The sequence below is a fragment of the Grammomys surdaster genome, unplaced genomic scaffold, assembly GCF_004785775.1.
Source record: "Grammomys surdaster isolate TR1022 unplaced genomic scaffold, NIH_TR_1.0 126133, whole genome shotgun sequence".
NCBI classification, from domain to species: Eukaryota; Metazoa; Chordata; class Mammalia; order Rodentia; family Muridae; genus Grammomys; species Grammomys surdaster.
The window spans coordinates 7,016,281-7,032,370 of record NW_021620941.1 but is presented as its reverse complement, the minus strand read 5'-3'; the positions used below and the strand labels follow the sequence as shown (position 1 = coordinate 7,032,370).

Here is a 16,090-nt window from a genome sequence, read left to right as displayed (position 1 = left end):
AGGTCGGGGAACAAGAACAATGGCAGCCCGACTGACTAGTACTCGCTGACGTGCCTTTCTTGCTAAGGCTGGGCTGGCGATCAAGGTGATGACTAGTGTCTTATATCCCTTTTTGCCCTCAGCTTCCTGATAGGATTTAATAAAAAACTGTTATGAGTAGGTGTGCACCCTAAGTATTTAAAGTAGAAATGATGGTTCTGTGATTCTCTTAAGATTTTTTATGAGATTATTTTTTAAGATTAATAAAACCATTGATCCTTTCTTTGTAACTACAAATTGCAGTCTGCCAATATGAGAAAATTACCTTGCTTGCTTACATTTTGTTAATCTATAACAAGTTGCTTAGTTACAAATGTCTGTGGATTCTTGGGAATATTTTTTAACTTGTACTACATCATGTTCATTCATGTGCGGGTACTAGGAACAGATTTCTCTGTGAATAATCATTGTAACTGATCACGATCACTTAACAAAAAATAGAATGTAATCACGTTGTGATTTTTGTACTGCTTTAAAGATTCTGCTGGGATATATAAGCTGTGGGAGAAAGAATAAAGTCACTGAAGCTTTGCTCCATCCGCCAAACTATGCATGTGTGTGTATGTATATGTTTGTGTGTATGTGTGTAGTGTGTATATGTGCGCTTGTTGGAGCCTTGCTTCATCCACTGTGTGTGTGAGTGTGTGTGAGGGGAGCTGGGAGAGAGACGTATTCTTCTCTCCTTTTTTTCTTCCAGCCTCAAGGAAGTACTGCTGGTCCCAGCGACTCAAGCTATATCCCGTCAGAGAAGTTTGTTGAATGATCAATCGTCAACTCTACGTCCCACTTCAGTTTGCCCTGTGATGTTGAAGCTGTTCTTCGACATATTGCTGTGATAAAACACCAAAAAAGACAGAAGCAACTTAGAGAGGAAAGGGTTTATTTCAGCACAGTCCATCACTGAGGGAAGTCAGGGCAGGAACTCAAATAGTACAGGCACCTCAAGGCAGGAACTCAGAGAGGTCATGGGGGAGTGCTGCTTACTGGCCTGCTCACACTGCAGTCAGGACCACCAGCTCAGGGCAGAACCACCCACAGTGAGCCAGCCCCTTCCACATCAAGAAAACACACCACAGACTTGCCCACAGGCCAATCTGGTGAGATTTTCTCAACTGAGGTTCCCATTATCAGAATGACTGTGGCTTGTGTCAAATTGACCTAAAACTATTCAGCACAGAGAGGCGGGGCTCCACCAGCCTAGAAGGTACACCATCCAGTGAAAGTACAGTGGCCAGCTGTCTGACAAGACAGCACTAGGCCACTGGCCAGTAAACAACAGAGACAATCCACTCCATAGTTTCAGGGAACAGTGTTTGCTTTATTGCATGTGAGCAACCACTTACAAAGTGGAAAGCCTATTGACTGCAACTGCTTGTTAGCACATTCCCTCCGACTGGATACTGAGCACTGGTACCCAGGGGCTCTATGTGGAAGAAGTACATTAAAGCAGGCATGGAGCATGCAGACCGAGGTCAGCTACTGGCTACTCATGCTACACCAGAATTCAGGGTTCTGACTTCAGGAGCCATGCTTCTTACTTAGAAGCACAGTGTACCAAGTAGGCTAGCCACCAGGTCGTGCCTGTTTTTTCTCCTACAGGTAACCAGAAGACCTACACACTCAACAGCTGCGATGTGGGTAGGGCTGGTGATGAACTGGGCAGCCGAAGCTCGTGAGCTCCAGCACCCAGGGCACCTCTGGGTTTCTAGAGAGTCAGAATCAAGGGTCTAGTAAGAGGCAAAGTTAACAAGGATCCTTGGCAGCTCCTAATCCAATCCTAGGGTCCTCATGAAAGAGGGAACATGTGTGCCAAGGAAAAGGCCACTGGAGGCCACAGCGAGAGGCTCCCATGTCAAGGAGGGAATCTTCAGAAAAACCACCTGTTGGCCTTGACCTTGAGGCCTGGGACCACAGATGAGCTTCTGTGCCCACACTTCAGGCTTACATTTCCCTCATAGTCCAGGTGATGAAGAGCACCCAAAGAGAGGAAGCTGCAGCCTCACCAGGAACCAGAACCTTGCACTGTGGCCAAGAGAGACAGCCTAGGATCCAGGAATATCCCAGAAAGGGATGCCAGGTGGAAGGAGGCACTTGTTCCACCTGCCGCCCACATGGTGGTAACTTAGGCCACCAAGGCAGAAGAGGCGAGGGTAACAAGGCCTGGACATAATCAGCAGGAGCTGGCTGGTGAATGACTGAGGCCCCCTTGTTCCCTCTGCCCTCTATTTCCCAATTGCTTCTGGTTACAAAATCTACAGGAGACTTCAGTGGCTGAAGGTATCACAGGCCGGTGAGAGCATGTGCAAACACCCAAATGTTGGGGAGGCATGTCAGGACAAGGGTGTGAGCATTCACAGAGTGATCGCCATACTGTGTGAACTGGATAAAGATGGATGAGCATAAATCTTCACCTGTCTCCGGTCTGGGCACATAGGAAGTAGACAGCCACATATGTAATACGACTCCATACTAGCCAGGTACCTCCCAGGCTCATATGGCAGTCACAGGGACCCAGGAGGTGTGCCCTTGCTCCACCTCCTTGGTAACAGGACCCCACATTCTACAGGTGGACGAGTGTCTACCTTACTGTGTACTTCCAAGCATAACTGTCGCCAGGGGTAGCCCTGCAACAAGGCTCTGGTAAAGAGCTGATGGGTGTTCGGTTCCCTTCTAGTTATACCATCAGGAACCTCGGGAGCCATGCTGGGAGACAAGGTAACCGTGAAGGGGCAGTGTGACCTAAGGACAGGAGACTGGGATGGAAGCTTCGCTCCTGAGGCTGCTTTTTCTGTAGGGTGGGTGGTGAGGACCACCAATACTTGATGATTTAGGTTTTTTTCATCAAATGACACAGGACTCATCCTAGAGGAGAAAGTGCTGGGTTTTTTGCTCATTGTTTAATCTCTGAAGACAGTGGCTCTTGCTGTAAGGCTGCCTGGTGAACTCTACTGGATGCTGTGTTAGCCAGGCAGAGGTGACCACCTGGCAGCCAGGCTTGGCGTAGGACAAACCCTGATGAACTTAGGATACCAGCTGCTCCCTCCCAGGCACAGAAGGTTAACCACTGCTGCAGAATAGAACGTAGGTTTATTTGTAGTAAAAACCGTAGTCTTGTGGAGAAAACCCATTGGCAATGTACAGTTGTCCCATCAGGGGGTGCTGCTGGCTGTGGGACCCCCACATCCCTGACTTGCAGGCATTGTGCTGCAAATGTTCACAGCTGATCTCGGGTCCCCAGACCTTAGATGGTGTCCAGTCTCCTGCAGAAGTGCCCATGCCCCAGCCTGCCCAGCACCCTGCTCAGTGCAGCTCAAAAACAAAAAACAAACAAACAAAAAAAACCAAGCACACATGTCAAAACAGACACAAAACATTCACAAGAACAGGGCTGCAGAGTATTCTCTTTCTCAGTGTCCTTCGTTATCATGATGCGTCATGACAAGCTAAAATATACATCCTCTTGCTATCATAGAATCTCTTATTCACAGATATGTAACGGGAGGCTTAGATGAAATAATTACAACCCCCTCTTCTAAAATATGAACAGGCAAAACAAAACATAACAGGACCAAAAAAAAAAAAAAAAAAAAAACACCCAAGTACAACAGAAAAACAAACAAGACCAAACCAAAAGCACAGGGTGTCGTGAGGGCGTTCATACGGTTCATGCTGCAGAAGGGCCTGCAGAGCCCTCCCACGGTGTGCACTTGCACTGGGCAGGCTGGGCCAGGGAGCTGTGCAAAGTGGCCTGTGCCCTGACGCTCGCCAAGGCAAACCCTTTGCTCCCAGTTTCTCATAGCTGGGGCTTTCCAAGGTGTCTCATTTCCTGCTGCAACCCATCTCCTGATACCCCCCTGCCTCCCCTAACATCCCAGCACGTTGTATGTGGACACCAGGCTGTAAGTGTCCCCAGGAGGAAGGTAGTGCACTGTCTCACTCCAGTAGGGACAGTGACCCTAGCTTGGCTCCCTCCTCACCCAGGAATGGGCAGCTGGATGAAGGGAGAAAGGGCCGAGAGTCTGTGTGTCTGCACATACGCTCACACAGATCTCCACAGGAAGGAACTAGGGGCTGGCCAAGCAAGCCAGAGGTCAAAGGGCAGGAAGCACCAGGAGAAGTGAAAGGGCAGAGATACCCCAAGAGCACTTAATTTGAGCCAGCCATAGGCCCAGAATATGGGCTGCAGGAATCCTTGTGGAGAGACCTGTCAAGGGCCATAACCAACATCTAGTGCAAAGGCCAGCAGACTCCGAGTGACCGTAGTTTGGAATGCAGAAGACCCAAGAGTGCCTCCTGGAGAGAAAGAGGCAGTGGGGATGGAAACCTGGTATTCTACCCTGCCCTTTGGGGTTCACAGATGTGTCCCCTGGCAGCAGGGCAGAGAAGACCTGTTTCCTGGCTCAGGGAAGGGGCTTTGACAAGCAAAGAGCAGTACCACTGACTGGGTGGGCTGGGGGTGGGTCAGCAATGTCATCGTTCCGAAGGCCCCTCATGAGGGAGGGGCCTGCCCAGTTAGCACTCAGCAGGACCCTGATGTGTCAGAAGGGAGGCGGCCAGGGAAAGCTCCAGAGCTAGCATGATCCAGTGGCCCTGAGCAAGTTCTCTCTCCCAGCTAGGCCTAGCGTATGCTACTGAACAGCTCAGCTCTGGTCCTGCCTGCCTCCCGAGACCTGACACACACTCTAGAGAGCAGCAGAAAAGACAGGCAGATCAGCATGAGGCAGCAGATGGGCCTGGGAAGGGAACCACTGCTGTCCCCAGCCCTCCCTGGCACAACATGAGTGGAGTTCTAGACTCCTGAACAACTATCTGAAGCAGAGAGGCAGGCAGTGGCTTCTGAGCTCTGCTGTCAGCCACACATGCTTGGCCATATTGCCTGAGCTCCCTCTCCTTGGTGCTCTGGGTATGGCCAGCACAGATTTCCTCTATGTACAAGGAATCTACCCAGGGACAGGCCTCCTAGGGCAGGTGACGGTGGGACACCCTCCCCATCCCTATGGGCCATAACAGCTGCAGGTTTCGCAGGCAGTTCCCAGAGCTGTGGAGAAGCCAGAGGCGGACTTCAGAGCTGGGGAGACTCCCAAGAGCATCCGTGGTTCCTGTCTAGGTCTTGCCCTCACTGGATGCCTTCTTCTTCCACATACGTTGAAGGAAACCAACCGATCTGAAAGAGATGGCAGGGACAGTTGTGTCTGCATGTGTGTACACACAGCAAGGGGGCATGTGTCAGGGCAGGGCCAGGAAGGGCTTGAGAGCAGAGACCCCTCCTATACACCAGATCTCAACCAGGCCCCCTGAGCCTCAAAGAGAGGCTGAGGAATGTGCCTTATGATCTGCCACTGAGAAGGGATCAGATACTACAGAGGAAATCACACCTTCCCATGTTTCCTGGCACACAACCTGGCCTCAGCCATGACACTGACGAAAATCAAGAGCAAACACAGACAGTAGAAAGAAGCCCTGGGTCAGGCACAGAAAGAGCTACCCTGTATGTTTCAGAAAACTGACAAGATGATAAACATTTCTTCCAGAGAACAGGAGTCAGAAATCAAACAGAAGTCCGAGGCTGGAAGCTGGATGTTGTGATACATTGTCCATGACCTCAGGATTCAGGACTGAAGTAGGAGGATCACTTTGATAGTTCAGGGCCAAGTAGGCCTTGATGAAACCTTATATTCAAAAATAAAATAAAACTAACTAATAAAAGAAATATATAAACAACAACAAAAACCCAAACAAAACAGACAAAAACAAAACAAAACAACAAAAGAAGCGAAGGAGAAAGAAAAGGAAGGAGGGAAAGAAACCCAAGAACTAAAAGATGCAATGACTTAAAAGAATCAGGTTAGACAGAGAACAGGACTAACCATAGGTCAATGGAGAGAATACAGGTGGAAACAGGGAAGAGAGACCTGGCTGATAGCTCTTAACCAAGACCAAAGTTAATAACACAAACAGTGAGAACCTGGAACTGGTTCCCCAATCACATGCCTTCCAGGCTAGCATCTGAGAGGGGAAGCCTTGATTAAGGGATTGCCCAGATCAGACTGACAGGTCTGTGGGACTTGTCTTCACAGTTAATTGATGGAGGAGGGTCCAGCCTGGTAAGGGCAGCACTATCTCCTAGGCAGGTGATACAAGAAAGCTAGCTGTGCATAGTCCTGAGAGAGCCAGCATGCAGCATTCATCCATGGTGCCTGCTTCCCAGTTCCTGCCCCAACTTCCATCAGTGATGACTATGACCTAGACCTGGAAGAGAAAATTAACTGCTTCCTCCTCTCAGTCACTTTTGGTCAGAGTGGTTTATCACAGCAACAGAATGAAATGGAACAGATGCCGTCACACTGATGAATGACATCCTCCTGTGTATAACAACATAAAGGTGCAGTCTCTGCCTAAATGTGAAAAAACATCAAACCTAACAATGGGATAAAAATCTGTGTCTCCTCTTCAAGAAATGTTACAAGTCATATGAGAGAGAGAAACTGAGGAACACTTCACTTAGGATGCTGGTCGTGGCCATGGTTCATGCATCCAGTAAACAGCAGCTAGAAGAAAGTCAATTGACAAAAATTGATGAAATCTGAAAATACACTACATATTAGATACCTTTATTATGTCAAGGGGGAATAACATTGCCTCCAAGAAATATTAAGGAGTAAAGAGAGGTCATGTGAGCAATTACTCTCAAATGTTAAAAAGTATAGATGATAATGACAATATCCACACAAAAACTGGGAGGAAAATAATTTATAATTCTAGGCTGTGTGGTCCTCACACTGTCTCAGTAGTAAAAATACTCCCTATAGGGACTCTGAATACTCAAAGTGCACCTGTAACCACCAGAATAACATACATGATAAAAGGATATATAACTAACAAATCAATCATGAGAAGGGGAAGTGAAGTAGATAGAAAAAATATTGATTAATCTACAAGTTACCCAGAAAGGAGAGGAACTGACCAACAGTCAAAACAAAATGTATACTAAATATAAATGGACTACGAATGTCTACTAAAAGACAAAGACTGCCACATTAGAGTCAACTGTCACATTAGAGTAAAAATTCCAACTGGTTATAGGAAACCCAGTTTAAGTACAGGGAAAGAAAGAGGTCAATAGTAACGGGAAAGTAGGGGTTTAGTAGGGGTTGATGGGGAAAGGAGGGTGGTAGCAAAGCATCTACTCAAGGGAAGATGCTGTTGCCTCTGTCAGTAGACAGACTTAGCAGTAAAACGGCCAGAGAGAAAAAGGCATTTATATCAACAAGAGCTACTCACAAAAGCTCAAAGCAGTCATTTTCAGACTGTGCTATGGAAGTGCCTGGACCTGGTAAGAAACCAAACAAGTAACTGAATTCCAGTCCCAGCTGCTTCCACCTGCATTGGCCCACTTCAGGGTTAGCGTCCAGCCCTCAAAGTTGCTGCTAGGACTTAGTAGCCTCTACTCTTTTGAAGGGCAGCTGAGTATAAATGAACACCTTTGGGGCCTATAACACAGATACCAACATGAGTGGGGTTCCTGCTACCAGCTATAGAATGCTCAGTAGGGGAGTCAAGGCTGTCTGGCCCTCTGCTGCCTGTGGGCATCTGTAGCCCATGAAAATCCAGTTTGTCCAGTGGTTCCACCTGGAGCTCTCTGCCCTCCAAAAAAGTTGCTCAGAGACATGGGTCAAAGCCGGTGGATCTATATGAGTTCTGGGATAGGGGAGGCTCTTGGCAGAACCTCTGGGGCAGAGTTCTGAGAGAGCCACATGGTAGTCATCATCAACAGGAGGAAGGGGTGGGTAGCATCTGATGGCTTCCCTACCTGCAAGTGACCAGATGACTATATATAAAACCTGTTCCTGAGTGACCACAAAGGCAGAGGAGAAGGGTCTGTGGGGCCTGGATTGAGACCTGACTGGTGTAGCTAGGATCACAGTGAACAACTGGACTCTTGCCCTCATCCCCACCCATGACACCAGGCAATCCCAGACAGTGTGCCTAGGTCACAGCTAAGCATAGCTGAGTCCGACTGTGTCAGAGCCAAAGGGACACCTCCTTGACCTCTCAGTAAGGCCAGCCCTGGGCCTTTGCACAAAGCCCTCAAGCCGGGCAAGCTACTCACCCTCCCATTCGTCTCGCCTTTCCACCAGCCCTGGTCCCCACCGATTCGGCTGTAGATCTTCACCACATCACCTTCCCGCAGTGACAGCTCCCGCATGTCTCGTGCTGCAAAGTTGTACCTGGCCACAGCCGTGCCAATGACCCGAGGTGTGAACACTATTGGGACAGACGGGGTGAGACATCAAACAACTGCAGGAGCTGCTCAGCCAGGGCTAGAGGCCCTCAGACTGAGGTGGGTCTCTTCCCTGATATCTAGAGTATGGCTTTGTGCCCACAGCTAGGGAAGGTCTCTGGAGGGACACTAGCCTCTGGCTGAGGGCCAGTCCCACCTGTGTCTGGGCATAAGCCACATTATGCATGCACTTAGAGGGGGTTGAGCTAGCACCACCAACGCTGGCTGCCCTCACAAGCAATGAGCATGCCACTGGTGAACAGAGCAGGCACCCATGCTTTGACCATCCCCATCCCAGATCTCCAAATTAAGACTGGAAACCCAGTGAACTGGTTCATCCCAGAACCCACGAGTCCTGGGTACAGGTGACAATGGTAGTGAGGGGACACACAGCCTTGCACAGAAGGGCTTTGGCTCTGGCAGTAGAAAGCATGCTGGACCAGGGCTGACTGAAAGCTTCTCCTCCACACCCATCCCTGTTCCTGTGGCAGCTCTCCTGGCTACAGAGCAGTCACCAGCTCTGCCCCTCCTGCCCACATCTCCCGAACCAGAGGCAAAGCTCTCAGTGGCCATTATGGATGGCAGCTGATGAAGCAGGGAAGTGTCCACGTGTGACCAGGGAAGAGCCCTGCCTAATGCGTCCTCATGGGCTGCAGCCTTGGCCCAATCCCCAGCCGCCCCCCCCCAGCACCAGGCTGCACAGCCAGGGGGATCCATCAGGCTGGGCCCTGAACAGTAGAGGTACCTGACCAGAAGGGAGCAGAGGGGCCCTGGGGGGCAAAGCTGAGGCCCTGAGGACTGAGAAAAGAAAAGTTGTAGGAAGCACAGGAAGCTGCAAAGAGGCAAGAGAGAGCATAAGACAGAGCAGAGCCAAGGAGCTTAGGGGGACGCCAGGCTCTACCTCGGGAGGATGCCGGGGAGGGCGGGGCCTACCACAGGCACAGCTAGGCCACTGCTCGCTCTACACCTACATCCTGAAAGGACTTTGGACAGTTGGGGCCAACTGTCATAGGCTGGCAACCCTCTGCTGGTCTGCTCTGTCTGGGGTGGGGAAAGGAAGGTCCCATAGCTCTGCAGGTCCCTGCAGGCTGGAGACATGGGTGACTCAGGGGAAAAGGCCTGAGCTAGAAGTCAAAGGCTCTGGGCCTATCTCTGCCTCAAGGTCCAGACTGCACCCTTATCACCAGTTTTGAAATCCCCCCTATAGGCTGATAGCTGCCTTGAACAGCCAAGGCCCCAGGGCATCCGGAGAGGGATCTGTTCTCAGATATTGCCCAACTGCTTCTCACTACTGTCAGCTCCAAACACAGGTGCTAAGAGCCAGAGTAGCAGTGTGGACCCCATCTTACATGGAATGAGAAGGGACGTGAGTCAGGGCCACTGACAGATGTGGAGGGCCTGGCCCACACTAAGGGGTCGGGCAACGACTCTTGACCCAGGTGGACAGGGAGATCTTGGCCTGGATGTGGCCTGAGTAGTTACCCATAGACACAGGCATTACCTGGAGACCGGCTTGAGGCCCTGGTGGTGGCTCGCTCCCGAGACTTGTAGGGGAACTTGAGTGTAGTGTCCAACTGCTTGAAGCTTTCCTTGAGTGAGTGGCATTGGTAGTACTCCACCAGCTCCTGCAGGGGGCGCACATTCATCACCGATGGAGACTAGGGAGCCCTCCCACCTCCTGGGTTCAAGGCGTGGGCTCCTCTGAGACCCCCTCAATCTCACTCCAGCCCAGTCCAGCTAGGATGGCCAGTGCCTCAAAAACCTTTCCCTCAGGCGCAGGGCTCCTAAATATTTCTGAAAGAATGCTCTGGAAAGAATGCCAAGGTTGAAGAACAAGCTGCTGACTACAGTGCCGTCCACGCTGGAGGGAAGCACAGCTGCAGGGCAGAATGCCACGAGGCTAGTGCCACGGAGAGGACTGAACAGCAATGAATGATGGTTACACAAAGAGGTGTGCCGTGGATTTGTTAAGAACTCCAGGAACCACAGCCTGGCTGCCCCAGGAGGCACCTACAGCCTTGCCGGATGGTGTCTGTTGACTCTGGGCTGTGAAGGGGAATTTCAGACACTTTTCTGTTTGCCTGTGTTTTCCTGTGGGTCACAGAGGGGAAAGGAAATCTCCAATGTCCTGTCAGGGGAGTGACGCTTGTGACTGAAAGAAATATGGAGGCAGGTAGAGTGGCCCACACCTCTAATCCCAGCAACCAGGAGGCAGAGGCAGGCTGAGAGAACTCCACAGTTCCAGACCTGCCAGAGCTACATCGTGTCTGTCTCCAAAAACAAAGAGAAAGGGTTGGGGTTGAGGTTATGCACAGTGCTAAGGCAACTGCCTAGTATGTGTAAGGCCCTGGGCTCTGTGCGAGTACCAAAAGGGGGTGGTGGAGGTCAAAACCAAACCTTTTAGTGTCACTTTAAGGAACAGTATGCCTTTAAGGGCATTCTGGTGGGGCTGACCCCAAGGACATGCCTGAGGCAGCCTGTAGTCTCATGTCCAAGGTGAAAAGCCTTGCTTTCTGCTCTATCATGTGAGTGAGGGAAGGTTTTCAGTGACCCAGCTCTGGTATAACACGACTCCAACTGTCCCCAGGTATCCTATCAAGTATCACTAGATTTTGCCCCACACTGGGAAGAATCGATCCTCCCTAGGCAGAGAATGGATCCTCAGGGAGCAGAGGGGCTGTAAAGTGGAAAGCCCTTGGGCCTCTGTGGCCAGGTCAGGGGGAGTGAGAGTCACAGACACACATACCAGCAGGCTCTCAAACTTCTTTGCTTCCGTGATATGGATCCAGCTGTCTTTCTCTACCACCTTGATATGTTTCACTTCATCATTGAACCTGGATAGACAGACAGACAGCCCAGTTCTTACTGTGCAGCCACAACGCCCCAGGCTTATTCCAGATCTGCTTCAGCAAAGATCCGGACCTAGACGTCTATAATGCCTCTGCAGCCCTTCCTGGCCAGCCGCTTCTCCAGCCCTTGGCCCATCCATTTGAGCAGATCTTCCATAGCTCTCCCTGTCTGCTTTAAGTCATATCCAGAGTCCCCACTACCGACTCTGACCTCAGCCCCTAGCCCCCTCTAGGTGGCTCCAAAAGCACGGAGCGTAAGTCCACCAGGTCCTGGAGCCAGCTGCCCCCACCCTCACCTACTATTATCATGTTTAGTTCAAGTGTACCCAACCTAGAGAGCCTCAGAAGGCTCCCCTAAATGACAGCCCAGCCCACGTGAGGCAATACCAAGGTTCAACATGGCATGCAGACAGAGATCTCAAGCCAGGGTCCTGATGTCTGTGGGCGTAGGAACCCAGTCGGTGAAGCAAGAGAACCTATGTCCCTAAATATGTCTGCACGTGACCCAAACATGTAACAAGGACTGAACAGTGCTGAGGGTTGGGGAGACAGCCTACAAATGCAAGGTTGGTTCAATATCCTGAAATTGGCTAAAGGAAACACCGAACTAACAAGTAATCAAGCGTCACCCCACAGGGTCACTGTAGGCACCTACCCGTGTTCACGTGGCTTTAACATGTGCTATGAGCCAGACCAATAGAATTGCCACTGTGGTGTCCTAAAGGCTGGGCAGACACAAGGCACTGTGGACACTCCTGGTAGGTGGGTGTGACAGCTGCCACATCATTGTGTGGGGCTGGATATAGGCTATGAATTTCTTTAGACCCTGAACATCATAGGACTTCTGGGAAAGTGATGGCTCCTGGCAGTGTGACCTTCCTGAAGTGGGGAGACCTGGGGGCCTCTTGCCCAGCTCTAGCCCTGTCTAGCTCCACAGATTCTTGTCTCCACCCCTCTTCCCCTTGGGAGTTCCTTGACAGCAGTCTGGTAAAGCAGGGCCCTGGCCTGAGATGCTGCAGTGGTATCCTTCCACTGAAGTCTTCCTCAATGTCAGATGCGTGGACCAGCTGTGTGCACCTGCCTGGGCTAGACTGTGTAGCCCAAGATGCTTGGCAGAGGCAAGCTTTGAACCCCAACCCAGCGCAGAGGTAGAAGAAACATACCCCAAAGGAAGAGGAGAAAGTACTGTGTTTAGGTCCTATGGCTGTCCTGCACAGCCTAGTGCGAACCTGCCCAAGGGGCTATGAAGCATTCCTGCACCCACCGGCATCCTTTCTCAGTTTCTGTCACTGCAGCAGGAGTGTCCAGGCTGTCTCACTATGGCTTGCCTCAACCCAATTCCCAGAAGACCAAAGATGACCTTTCCCACACACAGGCACCCTGCTTAGGACTCTCAGAACTCCACTGAATCATAGCAAATTAAACACCTAGTAACAGGCCTAAGACTTGTGCCCATGGGTGTCCTAGGCTGAGGAAAACAAACTGCCAGACCTTGTTTATTTTTTATCTGAGGAAAGATGCCCAGACCAAGGATGTGTAGGACCAAGCTACAGGGCTACCATGGGCACTGCTGAAGGTCTCTGAGGGTCCCCAGATGCCACAAAGCAGCACGAAGGGTACATCCTGCCTAAGACTCACTAGACTGGCTGCCAGTACATTCCTGATGGCACTTCCCAGTGTCCCACCAGCCCATCTGTCTCTGAAAACACACAACCCAGCCCTAAGCTGCATGATGTGGCCATGGAGCCCTGAACTTGCAAGCTGCACCCAGTTGTCATGAGGAGACCTGATGGTTAGCCTGTGTCCTCTGCCTCCATCTTGTCTGAGATTTTCTAGCCTGGGCATCAGAGGGAAGCTCCGCTCCATCCCCTCAGTAGCAGGCTCAGGAGGAACATTCATGGGCCCGGGGCAGTTGCTCACTTGATACTGATGGCGAACCGTTCGGCCTCAGCTGGACGCTCTCTGATGAGGTAGGTCCCACTGGCATGAGACTTGAGCAGATTGTCTGTCTGCTGCCGTTCCATGTTGCCAGCAAACCTGGGGTCAGGAAACCAGAGCTGAGACACAACGCTGACGGAATGGTGCCCTTGGTATGTGTGTGTCACCTGTCTTGGGCTTTGCTCCTTCTCTGAACCTCTGAGGTGAGTAGACAGGTAACTGATGGGGGCAGGGGTGTGTGGCCATATCCTGATACGCAGGGCACAAAGTTGGGACCAGCACCTCAAGTCAAGCATACAAGGGTAGCTGGTAAAGATGTCACAGGAGAGAGATAAGAGTTTCACAGCCAGGTGGGGGAACTGTTCGAATCACAAACTTCTACCAGACGGCCATTTTCTAAATTCTTTGCACTATCTGAGATGAAGAGATGATGGGGCATTTTAGGAGAGACACTCTGGAGGAGGTCAACATCCATGCTGAATGACAACTGAGAAAATCAGGCTTTTCCTACCACAAAAACAAACAAACAAGTGGATAGTGAGTCGGGGAAACTGGCCCCTCAGCAAAGCAACCCCCACATTCCCAGCGTGACACCGTGAGCTTAGTCTTCAGTATGCACAGTTAGGGTAGATCTGGGGTTAATACATTAAATTTCTTGGTGGCTGGGAGGGGTGGGGGGTGGTGCATGACACTTTCTTTAGTGGTAGCTACCAGTAGGTTGCCCATACTCTAAAGACAACAACAACAACAACAACAACAACAAAGCAGACTCCCTCCCACAGTGCTCTACAGGCAAACCTAACTAAACTCAGTGGTCATACAGAAGATACAAAACTAGGAAGAACCAGCTGGGGAGAAGTTGGGGCAATGGAGAGTCACGGGGACACAGTGACTAAAATTCACTATATACATGTCTGGAGTTGTCAAAGGAGAAAAACTAATTTAAAAATAACTGTGTGGTGGTTAATCTTCACTGTCAACCTGAATCACCATGGGAACAAATCTCTGGATGTCTGAGAATCCGATTACCATGATTAAGCTAACAGAGGTGGAAAGTCCCAGCCCACATGTGGACGGGCGGGCACCATCCCATGAGCTGGGCCCTCAGACTGAAAAAAGAGAAAAAGCAAGCTGAGCCAGCATTAGTTCATCCCTCTGCTTCCTGATTGGGGTGCACTGTGAAGAGCTGCCTCATACGCCCTGTGATACTCTGTGCCCAGAACTGTGAGCCAGAAGAAACCTTTCACTCCATCAAGTGAAAACCACATAATCTCTGTGTCAGCAGCCATGTGCTATCTGCAGGCCAGAGCCGTCAGGGTAGGCATGCACGCAGCAGGCCCAGTGAGCCTAGAGAGATGCAAGGGACAGACACTGAGGTGCTCAGAGGGGCAAGGACCTGGAGATCCGCAAATGCCACATGTGAGGTTAGGGATACTGGCCTGAACTGGGGAACGAGCCCATCTGGTTTAGTGGTCTGTACGCTGCCCACATGGGGCAAAGCGGCTTTGAGGACAAGTTCTTCTAGGTACTGGGCCCATCTGGGACAGAATCAACAGAATCAGGCCAAGACTTGTGATCTGTAACAGTACCCAAAACACCCACCTTCATCCTTCCATGTAACGCAGTGCCTCTTCTCACCAAAGGCACGATTACAAACTAGACTAGATTAGAAACATCACTTTCTATCGCTTCCGTGATTGAAGCAAAGAGAAGCCTGCATAGAAAAGGACTCATTACCATACACATTGGAGCCTGCTGATCTGTTTTAGAGACAGAGAAATAGCCAAAGTAGGGCTCAATTCTCCCTGTGCAAGGCCAGCTCATGGACTTAAAGGGCCATACCATAAGACACAGAGGCCACCAAATGCCCAGTACTGCAGCCCACAATCCACTTACCACGGGTAGGCAGTGTAATCCATCTCCCGGGATGGTGGGCGGCCAGTAGGCGGCTGGGAAGAGAACACAGGTATATTGACGTCCCCAGGGGGAACAAGAGAGAGGAGCTCATCAGAAACCCAATCCTGGGACCAGCAGTCTATATGGGGCCAGTACTTGATGCAACTTAGCCCAGCACCCCTAAACTATGACATCCTAGGGGCACTGTCAGGACGTCCTCTGAGCTGATGCTCAGGAGGGTTGACGGAGCAAATGACTGGTTCTCACTGAAGGTATAAATGAATGAGGAGCTACCAACAGGAACAAACAATTCCTGAAAGGGAAAGGCTAGAGGCCACAGGAAATGCCCAACAGTGGGTATGTGGTGGCCACACTCAGGACGTACTATGTCCTTCCTGACACCCTCGGCTATGGGTTCCCCAGGTCTGTCCAGAGAGCTCTGAGCATTTAAAATGTTCCTTCAAGCAGCACATGACCAGGTGGCTGATCGGGGACTTCTCTTGTTCCATCACTTCCAGGGAGAAGTCACTTTTACTTTTAGTTGTCCTTGGGAGGACAGGAGTCAAGTTTACTCCAGGACAACCCTTTGACACCAGAGCCAAGACAGACTCAGAGGGAAGATGACACCTAGCCTTCGTTCCAAACAAGGTAATTTCCAGCTTCAGGCCATGTGTCTGGGAAGCTTCCTCCTCCCTGGGCTCTGACGGCCTGAGAGGATGTACAGAAGAGTGTTAGCCACAGAGAAGGACAGTGGGTCTACATCAGTTTCCACTGAGTGGATGATGCCCACTGTTGTGGTTCAAAGAATGGATCCCACAGTCTCATAGATTCGAATGCTTAGTCACCAGGGAGTAGAACCCCTTGAGAAGGAGTAGAAGGCTGAGGGGGTGTGGCCTTGTCGGAAGAAGTGTGTCACACTAGGGGTGGTTTCAAAAAGGCCATTATCACACCCAGTGTCTCTGTCTGCTGCCTGCAGATCAGGCCTAGCCCTCAGCTACTGCTCTAGAGCCATACGTGCTGCTATGCTCTAGAGCCATGCATGCTGCTATGCTCTAGAGCCATGCGTGCTGCTATGCTCTAGAGCCAT

The 16,090-nt window shown here is 50.7% G+C and overlaps 1 protein-coding gene across 1 annotated transcript in view; it reads right to left on the bottom strand.

The window, feature by feature from the left end:
- Nucleotides 1-3,618: 3,618 nt before the first annotated feature.
- Vav2 (vav guanine nucleotide exchange factor 2) overlaps nucleotides 3,619-16,090 on the bottom strand; it is a 166,555-nt gene continuing 154,083 nt past the window's right edge. Inside the window, exons 22-27 of the mRNA XM_028757195.1 lie at nucleotides 15,004-15,056; nucleotides 13,090-13,206; nucleotides 11,067-11,154; nucleotides 9,822-9,945; nucleotides 8,150-8,304; nucleotides 3,619-5,203 (exon numbers count right to left, since the gene is read on the bottom strand). Coding sequence (XP_028613028.1) covers nucleotides 5,156-5,203; nucleotides 8,150-8,304; nucleotides 9,822-9,945; nucleotides 11,067-11,154; nucleotides 13,090-13,206; nucleotides 15,004-15,056 — 585 coding nt within the window. The 3' untranslated portion in view covers nucleotides 3,619-5,155. The remainder of the gene's footprint in view (nucleotides 5,204-8,149; nucleotides 8,305-9,821; nucleotides 9,946-11,066; nucleotides 11,155-13,089; nucleotides 13,207-15,003; nucleotides 15,057-16,090) is intronic.